At 37.5% G+C, this 13,628-nt stretch overlaps 1 protein-coding gene across 7 annotated transcripts in view; it reads left to right on the forward strand.

Moving 5' to 3' along the window:
• Positions 1-13,628, forward strand: part of RYR2 (ryanodine receptor 2) — an 830,734-nt gene that overhangs the window by 641,880 nt on the left and 175,226 nt on the right. For 6 of the 7 annotated variants that reach the window (XM_061404941.1, XM_061404935.1, XM_061404936.1 and 3 more), the window contains 4 exons: positions 1,662-1,785; positions 2,348-2,463; positions 5,706-5,770; positions 8,179-8,300. In XM_061404941.1, coding sequence (XP_061260925.1) covers positions 1,662-1,785; positions 2,348-2,463; positions 5,706-5,770; positions 8,179-8,300 — 427 coding nt within the window. The remainder of the gene's footprint in view (positions 1-1,661; positions 1,786-2,347; positions 2,464-5,705; positions 5,771-8,178; positions 8,301-13,628) is intronic. The other variant, XM_061404940.1, reaches the window with a different exon arrangement.

The following is a 13,628-nucleotide window of genomic DNA, read 5'->3' on the forward strand; positions in this document are numbered from 1 at the left end:
TGGAGTAGCAGCTGACTGCCCCTTGTGTTTGCGATCAAATAGTGTCACCTAATGGTCAGAAGGTTCATTGCGTGATTATATTTCTGTAGATGGCACTCTCAGTTCAAGCATGCTCTAGGAGAGCATGGCATATTCTCCTTTGTCCTTTTGTTTGCTTTTTTCTTTTTTGAGGGTCAATTCAATATTTATGGTTGTTCTGGAACTCCTGACTTAACCCCATTGGACTTTTCATAGGCTTTATGTTTCATTGTAATTCAAACAAAATAGTCATTTCAGTTATTTTTATTCTGGAGTTTCCTTAGTTATATTTCAAGGAATTTCAGCATCCCACATAAAATATATTCCTTTACGTGTTTTGTAAACTTTTAATCTGGGACATACCAAGCTATTCTTTTTGCTGCTACTTTAATAGTACTCCTTGTACCCGATCTTTACATCTGGATACGATCTTTTGAAATTTTTATAATTTTTGCAAACGTTTTTACAAAATTTATAATTTTATAAATGGTTTTCTCTTGGTCGGGTTTTTAAAAATTTAAGTGCTTCCCAGAATTTTTAAATCTAAAAGAATGCTTTTAGTATTTCTTATCAGAAGAGGTATGCTAGAAACTTAGATTCTTGCCAGAATTCCAAGTCCATCAATTACATATGCTACTTCTGTTAGATAATTAACAGCAATCAACTTGTACCTTAACAATCTGAGTTTTGTGTGTTTAGAAATATGTGACTGCGAAGTAGGCTCCCTGTGGCTCAATGGCAGACTCTGCCTGCAATGAAGAAGACCCAGGTTTGATCCCTGGACCAGGAAGATCCCCTGAAGAAGGAAATGGCAACCCACTCCAGTATTCTTGCCTGGAGAATTCCATGGACAGTGGAGCCTGGAGGGCTGTAGTCCATGGGGCACAAAAGAGTCAGACTTAGTGACTAAACAACAACAACACAGACAATAAAGTACTTTCTGCTCTGGAAGGCATAGTGAAAATTACATATTTAAGACAATTTTTTTCTCTTTTCTCTGTGCATTAGAAAATGAAGCATTTTGCTTGAAACCTGCCTTGTAATTTTACTGGATCCGGCTGTGCAAATTTTAGTGCATAGTACACTCTGCATTTAGAGTTCAAGTAGGAAGGAAAACATGGCCTCTTTTTCCTTCTTGTGTAACTGTAGATGTCTTTGGCACTTGATACTACAGTTGTCTTTATGTTCATGTTTTAGTTGCATCTTAGATGGCATATGCATAGTTTTTTTTGAACAGGTTTTCTAAATTAATTGGAGCATTAAAGGCACTAGAGAGGAAAGTCTTGGATGAGTCCTGTGTATCCTATATATATTTAGAGGATACCAGGAATTCTGTAGTGAAAGTGAAAATTCTATTGTAAAAGTAGTAAAAGTGTTAGTTGCCCAGTTGTGTCTGCCTCTTTGCAACCCCATGGACTATAGCCTGCCAGGCTCCTCTTGTCCTTCTTCAGGCAAGAGAACTGGAGTGGGTAGCCAATCCCTTCTCTAGGCGATTCTTCCCAACCAGGGATTGAACCCAGGTCTCCTGAATTGCAGGCAGATTCTTTACATCTCAGCTACTAGGGAAGCCCAAATGCACCCATATCTCATTTCAGATTATTTTCTAAATACTATGCTGTATTCTCATCTTGACATCCTGTTAGGAGGTGGAAACCATCCCCTACTGGTACCTTATGATACACTGACAGCCAAAGAGAAAGCCAAGGATAGGGAAAAAGCACAGGACATCCTCAAGTTCCTGCAGATCAGCGGCTACGCTGTATCCAGGTAAAGGCACACCTACTCCAGTTATAAGTAGGTGTTATAAGACTTGTTATAAGACTGTTATAAGACTTGTTATAAGACTGAATATTCAATTAGCCCTGTCAGATTTAATGCTGAAAATGAGCTCCGTGGCCTCTTTAAATGTCAGAGCTCTATTTAGTGTGTTCAAAATATACATGTTGAAAACATTAATGCCCTTAGCTGCCATATAATTGAGTTCCCTACACTTTTTATGTCAAGTCTCCGTTCATCATTTAGGCAAAATCTCTAGGCAGAAATGACACTCTGTATTTTTAAATGCAAGATCTTATTGTGTAGTAATATTTATTAAGTACAGCTTCTTATCATATGCAAAGTATTTTTTATAATTTATTTTTAGCTATAAAATATTAGCTAACCTTGCAAATGTATCAATATCTGTGTATAAATGTATATATTGCTATATGTAAAATGTTAAGATACCTCTCTGTATGTAGATATTTAACAAAATATATTTTGTTTTTACCTTGCCTTCTAATAATCTTTCTTAGATGTTGGTTTCCATTTTTTGTTTTTGCCATCCTAGAGGGTTCAAAGACCTGGAACTGGACACACCTTCTATTGAGAAACGGTTTGCCTATAGTTTCCTTCAGCAACTCATTCGCTATGTAGACGAGGCCCATCAGTATATCCTGGAGTTTGGTAGGTACCATGGTCCTGTTACTAACAGCCCAGTTTTTGTTATGTTTGTTATTTACAACATCAGGATCTAGAACAGCATAGACCACTGGGATGCTTATGGTCTGTTCCCTGATGGTGTAAACATTTTTATATCAATCCTAATATTAACTTGAGTCTAAAAGTCAATAGGAAAACTCATTTTTTAAGGATGGGTAAATTTTGAGAACTTAAAAAAAAATTCTAACATGCAATTCTTTTCTCCTTAAAATGTATATTGGCATTGATTTTTCATTTTGAAAGATACATTGGATGGACATCAAATTTTAAGGTACAGTTAAATCCTTCCTTATGAAATTAATTGTTCTGCTCTTTTAAAAAAGGAACTAAAACTCTTTGGATTCTCCAAATGTCTAGACAATGGAAAGCCCTCAAGTTTAGCCTTTGCAGGAACACACATTTGTACTAGAGTATCAGCAATGCGAATACTTTATTATCCTCTTAGGGTGAAAGGAAAGACCTCTTCCCCATCTGGCTCAGTGACATTTAAGTACAAAAAGAACTCCTTAATTTAAATCGTAGATTTGAATCAGATCATCAAGACAGCCTCCTCTCATTTCTCTTATTTTGTGTTTGTCCTCAGCATTGTTGAATTAAAATTCAAGTTGTTAATGACTTACCTTCGTGTCAGATCCCCTTCCAGCCACTGATTGGTATTAGATATAAAGAGTAGAGTTTTATCCTTTTTGAAAAACTGTGTGCTCTGCTGGTGGTCATCTTATTTTCTTTTCCACTTTTAGGGTTGTATTTCTGTTTTTATTTTGTTTTTTTTTTAACCCACATTCTTTTGGTTTTCAGCCCCTTTCCTTGGGGTCCATAGTCCTAGGTCTCATAGCAATACATCAGCAAAATATCCCTCCTAACCAGGGGCTCTTTTTGCTGCTGTTATCTTAGGATTTATGCTTAGTTTTCAGCATAGCATCAGATTAAAGTTTATAGAAATTTGAGCTCTGATATTTTCTTGTTGCTGGGTCCCTGGATCCCAGATATGATTAGAGATATTCAGTTTGAGCATCAGTCTCTTAAATAACCTTCCTGTCTTTCAACCTGCCTCCTTATCTACAGTACAAATGCTATATTTTTGATCTCTTCACCAACTTTTTCATAAAGACCAATTATATAAACTAATCCATAATATGCAATCTCTTTGTATGTCATCCATCAGTATTTTTTTAAAATATGGTAGTCATCCTGACTAATAGCCAAATTACCCTCAATGATATTTCACCAAAAAACAAGTATGAGGCCATGGTGAATTTTTGAAGCTTTTATGCACAAACTTAAATGTTGACATTTCTAATCCACATTTAAGAGTATATGAATGAACAGCAATTCTGGCATCCAGCCTTCGTTTTGACCAGAGAAAGGAGAAGAGGGGAAAAAAGAGTGATCATTTGGAGAAGGGAACAAGAAAAACAAACTTTTCTCTTGCCTCCATATGGATAACAGAAACAGAACTTTGAAGGATGAAATTTGTTTAGACTTTAGTCGTGCTATATTCCAGTTTCTGACTAAACATCCTGGGACAGTGTTTCTGTCTAAGAAGTGGTGAGAAGCTTATTACAGGGCAAGTTCACCTACTTCACACATTTCTTTTTTTCTATAGGAGAAGGTCTTATAAACAGAATTCTGGGGACAAATAAGGTTAGATTAGTATAGAGCCCAACAAAATTAGTTTTTTGTTTGGTTGTTTACAATTGCTGATGTTAGTCGTTCCTTTTTCAGGTGACTGCAAAGCAAGTTATGTATAAGAACTCTGTTAGAGGAAATCCCAAATTTTTATGATACCTCCTTTTATTTTTCACTTTATTGTCTTTGCAACACATCTTTAATATAGCCGTTCTTAAACATAGACTCATGGTGCCGATAAGAATATGCATGTGCCTTTTCTAATTTTTGTGTTATATCATAGATCATACTCTCTCCAAATCCTTTCATAGTTTCTGCATAAGCATTTTTATTAAAATGTGTAATTAATGGAAAAATATTTCCTATTTAATGCTTTGAAGTGTGGTAAGATTTAGATAGGTACAAAATTCTGTCTGAATAACATTTATTTGAGAAGCCCCTTAGGTAGATCCAACCATTGTGCAAATGTTTGAGAGAGATTTAGTGCCAAGTTGATTTAAAAAATGAAACTCTTAAATGTTAAAAATACATAATTTTCTTTTACTTATTCATGGGAAGATCATTGTCTCATTTTATGAAATATTACCTAGGTTATCTAAAACTTATGCCAGATTTGTGTCTTTAAAAATTTAAAAGCCTATTTCCAATTGTTTTTATTTCTGTTTGCAAAAGAACTTTTTCAAGGAAAAGTCAGTTTGATTCTTATAAAATATGGAAGCTCTGCTTCCAAATTTTACTAAATCCTTATATCCAGTTCTGAAATTCTTAGCTCTGCAATCTGTTCTGCATATCATTGTGATTATTATAGTTTATTACTACCTCTTCAGTATGCGTGAAATCTCTTCTGTATGCATGAGGGAATGAGGAAATGCCACCTTTTAAGCTAAATACATTAGGTCAATCAGTTCTTAACCTTGAACTCATTTTCTATACATGGGGAAACTTTGGGGATTTTTCCTTTGCTTGTGGAGATTATCTTTGGACATTGGTGAACTTCTTTGTTCTTTAGCAGAATGTTAATTTTCCAACCTAGTATTCTAATTGTAGTCCTCCCCCTCATCACCTGCACTGGCTTCCAGCAATTTTTCCTTTGGCATATTAATATTAATAGCTTTAGCTTTGTCACACCAAGAAGTAACTGTCTTTATTGGAGACCAGTGTTAAAATCTAATGAATTTTGTTTATTTAAAAACACTTCTCTACTCACTTTTCTTAACCCTGTGAGCTTCTTTCTCACTGAAATAAAATGTGGGATTTTACTGCTAAAAATGTGGACTTTTTACTTTATTCCAGTTTTCTCAGTACATGTTAATAAGATCTCAGAGTTTTATCGGAAGTTTGTGATTGTAACCACATGTGTGGGCTGTCTCAAAAGCTTTTTTATTTTGACTTGGGTACATTTTTCATCTTTTTTTTTTTTTTTCATTAATGACACTGCTAAGGTTAACCTTTCTGTCTTTGTGTTCAGTTTAGGAGGGTAACACGTTTAGCAGTGTGTTCTAAACTTTGCGTTTTGGGTGAATATTTTGCAGTGTTTGAAGTGCAACATGTACCTAAAAAACTCTTCATGTCTACAGATGGTGGCAGCAGAAGCAAAGGAGAACATTTCCCTTATGAACAAGAAATCAAGTTCTTTGCTAAAGTACAGTATACAATCTGTCTTGTTTTTCCTTCAATATGTTTGTTTACCAAATATACTCTTTAGATAGTCGCCTCTTTGCAGAATGCACTTGTCTACAAATATGAATTCTCCTCTTAGTAAATATTCTGTGGCACGAAAATAACTGCATGAATCATGTAGGATAAATTTGCTCCCAGCATCCTTGGTCATACTTAAAATAACTTGTTCTGCTCTCTGTACGGTATTCCTCAAATGACTTTGTTCTCTATGAAGTTTGACTCAAAGTTCTCTCTTTTTGGCTTCATCATATGACTTAAAGGAGAAATAGCTACTTCCTAACATTTGAATATTGATCTGACTTTAAAATTTTAGATGCATATTTCTTCATTAAAGAGGAAAAGCCTGAGTTAATTTTTAATGATTATGTTATAACCTACAGTATAGAATCTTTATTGTGAAGCCTGAGTCCTACTCAGAAAAGGAAAACTGAAGCTCACACAGGATCAGTTGTTCATGGTTAGAGTATAGCCTATCATTTTTATTTATTCCACTTAATATGAATTCAGCAAAACTCTGCTCTATGTCTGAAACATTCCTGACTTCCTTTCAGCCAGTACAGGAAAGAGATGAAGAGTTGCAGAGTCTCCACGTTGGGTCCATTCACTTACTCACTGTTTACTGTGTGTCTGGTCTGTGTCATGCATTAGCCTACAAGGATGTAGATTCAGTGTCACAAAGACAGAATTCCCTTGGGATGCTTTCCTATTTACAACATGTTTTAGTTAACCTGAAGACCTGATTATTTTTGTCAGGTTCCTTTCAAAGTACTTGTATGTGGTCATTTGTAAAATGGCATGTTATTTTGATTGATTAATATTTGGCTTCTGTTTTCAGAATTGTTATTCTTTATTATAAGGGAAATTTCTCCTGTCTGTTCTTTCCATTCAGTATAGCACCCAAAGTCCGTATCAGTCATCTGAAGTTTGTCTTAGGCTGCACATTGCTAGGTATCTATTCTACTAGGGTGTAATCCTCCTTGATAACCAGTGATCAAGAAATGCTGTATTCATGACCTCTAATCATGCATTTAGAATACATTCTTGTATACCATTGCCAGCGTGCTCAGCACTCCTAGTGATTTTGTTTGCAGATGCCTAATGAGGCTTAATTTCTACTCACTCTGTGATTCATTCATTCACATATTTACTGAGTACCTATTATATGTCAGTTGCTAAGTTCAGGCAATGTCACAACTTTTTAGGCAGATCACTGGAAACTTGTGTATTCCTATTATTAAAAAATAATAAATATATTATTTAAAATATACCATGTAGGAAAAAATTAGATTTAGACTAGAGTCTAAATACTGATAATGCCTATTATTATCACCTTTTTCATTTATTTCTTCAATGAGTATATATCTAATGCTTGCTGCAGGCTTGCAGCAGAGTCCTAGGCACAAGTGAATCAGTGATAAATGAAACAGAGCAAGCAGGGGTCATAGAGGCCAAGAGAGGGGTTTAAACAATCCCCCAAATGTTTTTATCTCTCATGCACTTTATAGACTCTTAGGGAGACAGACTAATCCAAAGTCACACAAATAAAATATAAAATTGCAAATGATGTTAGAGGACCAGAGGATATGGGGAGTTTATGTCCGTGATAGGCCAGCAAAGGCTTACCTGATGAAGTACTGCTGCGCTGAGGCCTGCAGGAGGGGTGGAGTGACTCGGTGGTTACTGGGTGTGGGAAGGACATTTCAGACAGAGGGCATGGCATGTATACAGCCTGTGGATGGGGGAGGGGCGATTGGACAAAGGCCAGCAGGATTAGAGTGCAGAATTGAGAGGTAGGCTTTGATCAAGGCCAGGGATGAAGAACTTTGTTAAGTCGGTAAGTGGCGATGTGTCTGAGTAAATCATTCACTGTCTTCATCTCAATTTATCTTCATCTCCATCTTCAACCTCGAAAACAGAGTTGATAACACCTACCATACAAAGTGGTCACTGGGACACATGGGATTATAGCATGTCAGATACAGTCCTCAGACATAGTAGAGACTCCATAGAAGGTCATCCTTGATTGCCTTTGAATCTTTTGGGCACGAAACTGCAGTGTGTGAAAATATTAAGACTATTTCATTTTGAGAATGTATTGAGACCAATTTCAAACACTGAAAATTCAGTGTGTTTTTCATAATGACACCCCACTCCAACCTACTCCTGTGTCCCCCTCCCCCACCACACACACACATGCACGGACTGGAGAGAGCAGAGAGGGATACTCTGAAATGGTGCTGACTGGCATGGCTGTGAATGTTGGGGACTCATTGCATGTGAACAGAGCTCTGGCTGCACCAAAGACTCAGCATGCATTGGTCCCCCAAAAGATTCCACTGTGTAGATCTGTTTTCTTTTCCTTTCTTTCAGGTCGTTCTTCCTTTAATTGATCAGTATTTCAAAAACCACCGTTTATACTTCTTATCTGCAGCAAGCAGACCTCTCTGTTCTGGAGGACATGCATCAAACAAAGAGAAAGAAATGGTGACTAGGTAAACAGCTATAAAAATAAAGACTATTGTTTAAGTGTATTTGCATTTGAGAAAGAGTATCTCAGGATCTTGAAGTAGGAGCATGCAGAGTGTTCACCCATCTTCCTTGGCCCCTGGGAATCAAATACTACAAAGATGATGGTTTGGGCAAGTTAATACATGTGTTCTAGGTATTGAATTTTCTTATATTTTACTGCTAAATATAATACTGAGTTGAGGGAATAAAATACACAGTTCAGAATCCACAAGTAGAGGCTAGAGATACATTAGTATATTAGTATTTTTGATAAATGATGCTCTTAACATTGGTTTCATTAAAATTTTTTCAAATCTAATATTTTTGCCAGCCTGTATGTTTCAGGAGGGCAAGATCTCATTTACAGTAATTATAATTTTAAATGAAAAAAATTATGACCTATCCTGGAATAAAATGATGTAAACATATATACTTCCTGAGGTTTTCCATTCACACCACTCAAGCTACATCCTAGCAGTGCTTTCTCATTTATGTTTAAACCTAAGTATTCTTTAGATTTGTGATTCTGCTGGCAATTTCAAGTCTGAGTCCTAAAAATTCTGCCAGAAGTTAGGATGCATGAGAATCAATTCCTGAGAAAGTCTGCTTCTGTATTACACTGCTCGGGAGTCTATACCAAGCTTTTAGATTGTATTGAAAAAAAATTTCTGTGAAAATGAGTCCCCTGTATAAAGCAGAATACAGGGTTTCCTTGGACTTCACTTTCTTTTTATCTATCTATTGCTGTTTAGCAAAATTATCACAGGTTTAATGTTTTAAAAGAATATGCATTTATTATCTCACAGTGTCTATGTATCTGTCAACAGTACCTTGCTTGGAAAACAAGCCTCTTTTTTTTTTTTTTTTTTAAGACATTTTAGAGCAGTTTTAGAGTCATAGCATGGACTTGACTTTAATAATATGCTGGATGGCAGTGCAATATCAGCCTATTGAACAGAATGAGATGAGATTGAATATAGCCTGCCACCAGAGGGTGAAGAATAAATAAGATTCCTTTGTTACATAACACTGGGGGTGGGATTTTAAGCTCATCTCTTCAGTTTGTTTATTGCCTGTTTTACCAACCAATAAGTAGCCAGTTATGTGATGTAGGATTGCAACAGCATTAAAAAAGTTTCCAAACTTCTTCAAATAATAAGGTTCTTGTGAAGCTGATAAAGATAACAGAGAATCTATCCCAGTGGCTTACTTTGTTTATACAAACTGTGTTACCGGAAGAAAAGAGAAGAAAGAACTATTTTCCAAGATACAAATTTCATCCCTTGCCCACTTGGGCCTGGCCTTCTTTCCGTCTTCTCTGGGAGAGAGGGGGACCCTTCCCGCCTCAGTTCATACATGCACTCATCCACATCGCTGGCCCCGTGTCCCCCTGTGGACAGTTGAGTGCACACTGTAGGTGGAAGAACACCAGTGCACTGTTACCTTAAACACCAACACCAAGGCAGCTGCACAGGCACCTGGTCGTCTCTGGCCAGTTAGCCTTTTGTAACAGAAACTTTGTTCTTACAGGTGGTGTTAATTTAATGACATTCAGTTACATAAGTGAACACAATATAATTAGAGAATATAGGGGGAAATTTTAAAAAATGTGTGAATTCTGCTCTTTCCCCTCCCCTTTTGGGTTTTGTTATCGTCATTTCAATTTTAGTCTTACTCTGAGAATAATTCACTAATTATAGAGGTAACTAATTTTCCTTTACCAAATATATCCCTCATATAATAAATCAGAAGAACAGCATGAGTCTGTGCTAGCCTCCATTGATGTAGTTTGGGGCCCTTATAGTAATACTTCCCCAGTTTTTAATGATTTCATCTTTGAATTTTTCTTCACCTCTTGGAAAGAGGGTTGATAAGTTTTACTTCTCCAATGAGCACTTCCAAAAGAAATATATGCCATTAAAATTCCAACACACAGAAATGAGAGATATAATAGGAAAAGTAACTGATTTCTTTACAGTACTTTTGTGCCAAACATAGGTTGAACTTAAGCTCAGAGAGAAAAAAAACTCAGAGTGGAAAAATGAATAAGGTGATGATAAGCAAATTATGGTACATGTTGTCCAGTCATTAAAATGATGATGGATATAAATATGTGACAACTTAGGGAAATTATTTAAAAAATAAAATACATGTTCAAATAGTATTGATCTGGATTTTTTTTTAACTAAATTTTTAGGTATAGAAAAGTAGTGGTAAGGGATAAATTTATTGTTAATGGTAGTTTTCTTTATGTAGTACATGTAGATTTTGTATTACTATTTTTATGTGTTTTCTAAGTTTTTAAAATGAAAAAAATCTTACCTTAATAATCATAAAACTATGTTTTAAAATAACCAACATCACTGCCACATTAATGAAAACAAACAATTTCTTTGGCATGTTGAAGTGGAATCACTGAAATTTATAAATCTGATTTTGTACCACTTCAGCTAAGTATTACTTTAATGACTAAAATAAGTAAAAAAAAAAAAAAAAGAATGAAATAGATTAAAAAAAACTGACCCTGCTACTGTGAACATACAAGCATAGCTTCATACACATAATAAGCATTGCCATGATTTAATAGCTGTGTGTAGCTATAGTTGAGTGGGTCTAAGTTAACTTTTCCACAATTAAAACCAAGTTGTTCCCATTAGTTGTTTGAATACCTTCTGGCACTAGAAATTATATATCAAGCATTTATTGCTCTGCTGCACTCCAGGAGTGTTCATGGCAGTGGCTAAGTGTATGGGAATACATATAGTTCCAGTAGCAGAAAGCCAAGCAGTGCTATGGGATTCCAAATAAAGTAAGACTGCTTTGGATGGGTATGGATGGGCTAAGATGTATGGAAGTCATGACAGTCAAAGATGATCTTAGAAACATGCAGATCAGAGATTAAGAAAGGGGGATATTTTTCTAGAAAACAACATAAAGAGTAGAAGCTGGGTCATTTAGGGGAAATGTAGGTTATATAGATTCCTTATGGAACACTGTAATTGATAGTAACTGCCAGAATAAAATGTAATTTTTCTTTTAAAAAAAAATTTTTTTTAAATAATTCATGAGCACTAAGAAGACATTAATGCTTTTTAAATAGAAGAATTGAGAACAGCCTGGCAGCAAAAGTGGGATTGATAAGAGTAGCATGGCTAGGCGGAGAAGGCAATGGCACCCCACTCCAGTACTCTTGCCTGGAAAATCCCATGGACGGAGGAGCTTGGTGGGCTGCAGTCCATGGGGTCGCTAAGAGTCGGACACAACTGAGCGACTTCACTTTGACTTTTCACTTTCATGCATTGGAGAAGGAAATGGCAACCCACTCCAGTGGTCTTGCCTGGAGAATCCCAGGGACGGGGGAGCCTGGTGGGCTGCCGTCTATGGGGTCGCACAGAGTCGGACACGACCGAAGCAACTTAGCAGCAGCAGCAGCAGCATGGCTAGGAGACCACAGCAGCCGTTCAGAGCTATGACAGGGATGCAGGCTGTTGTAACAGAAGAGATGCCTCCAGTAGGTGGTGCTACCCTTGGGTTTGTTCAGCAAGTGTTCTGAATGCCCTCTGGGTACAAGATGCTATCCTAGGTCTGAGGATAAACACACAGGTACGAGGGCACAGTTCCTAGCTTTAATGGACTTAGAAGTACAGCTGAGTAGACACATACATATAGAGCTAGGCCATATACTACGTTGTGATGAGTGTCATTGGAGCCATATATAAAGTGCTGGGAATGCAGAGGAGACATTAACACAGAAAGAGGCTGGGTGTGAGAAACACAGGAGGAGGAAACCAGCGTGCCTCAGTAATGAGTCTTGTGGCAGGGAAACAAGAGAAGGCCAACGTGGGGCTGAAGTTTCTGTACTGAGTGGTTAGAACAATGCTGGTGTGACTAATGAAAGCAAGATACTTCAGAAGAACTAGTTTTGAGGAAACAATGGAAACAGTGACAGATTTTATTTTGGGGGGCTCCAAACTCGCTGCAGATGGTGACTGCAGCCATGAAATTCAAAGACACTTGTCACTTGCAAGAAAAGCTATGACCAACCTAGACAGCATATTAAAAAGCAGAGACATTACTTTGCCAACAAAGGTCCATCTAGTCAAGGCTATGGTTTGTCCAGTGGTCATGTATGGATGTGAGAGTTGGACTGTAAAGAAAGCTGAGTGCTGAAGAATTGATGCTTTTGAACTGTGGTGTTAAGAGAAGACTCTTGAGAGTCTCTTGGATTGCAGGGAGATCCAGCCAGTCCATCTTAAAGGAAATCAGTCCTGAATGTTCATTGGAAGGACTGATGCTTAAACTGAAACTCCAATACTTTGACCACCTGATGCAAAAAGCTGACTCATTTGAAAAGACCCTGTTGCTGGGAAAGATTGAAGACAGGAGGAGAAGGGGATGATAGAGGATGAGATGGTTGGATGGCACCGACTCAATGGACATGAGTTTGGGTAAGCTCCAGGAGTTGGTGATGGCCAGGGAGACCTGGAATGCAGCAGTCCATGGGGTCGCACAGAGTCGGACATGACTGAGCGACTGAACTGAGGTGGCGCTAGTGGTAAGGAACCCGCCTGCCAAAGAAGGAGACGTAAGAGGGATGGGTTCAATCCCTGGGTGGGGAAGATCCCCTGGAGGAGGAAATGGCAACCCACTCCAGTGTTCTTGCCTGGAGAATCTCATGGACTGAGGAGCCTGGTGGGCTTCAGTCGATGGGGTTGCAGAGTCGGACATGAATGAAGCAACTTAGCACAGCACAACACAGTTTTGAGAAGAGGTTGAGTTTGTTTAAACCGGTGCTTCTGGAAGAAGAAGTAAGTGCTAACAGGTCATTTTAGCTGGAAGTATACAGCAGGAAGTGAGAAATAGGTGTTTGGTATTGGAGAGATCAGGGCAAGAAATGACGTATTTGGGGACAATCTATACCCATCTAATGCTTGAAGCTTGGAAAGCAAGAGGAAACCAAGAGAAAAGCCGGGAGAAGCTGAAAGGGCTGAACACAAAAACTTGGAAAATTGTTATACTTGGAGGGTTTTCAGAAGTGGATATTTGAAGAACAGAGAGAACAACTCATTAGCAAAGAAGTGGGAAATAATACTGTAAAACAGAGACCAGGGTTTCACAGAGGTGAGTAGTTAATGATGCTGAGACTGTGGAGAGCCCTGCAGGATGGAGGCTGAAAAAGAGGTTATTAGATGAACTATTTGGAGGGTATTGAGAACTTCAAGGAGAAGCCACGAGGGGTGGAAAGGACACTCACAAGGCAGAGAGTCAGGGAGGAAGCTGCAGATGCATTTTGAATTCTTAAGTATGTTAGT

This window comes from Bos javanicus, chromosome 28 (genome assembly GCF_032452875.1).
Source record: "Bos javanicus breed banteng chromosome 28, ARS-OSU_banteng_1.0, whole genome shotgun sequence".
Lineage (NCBI taxonomy): Eukaryota > Metazoa > Chordata > Mammalia > Artiodactyla > Bovidae > Bos > Bos javanicus.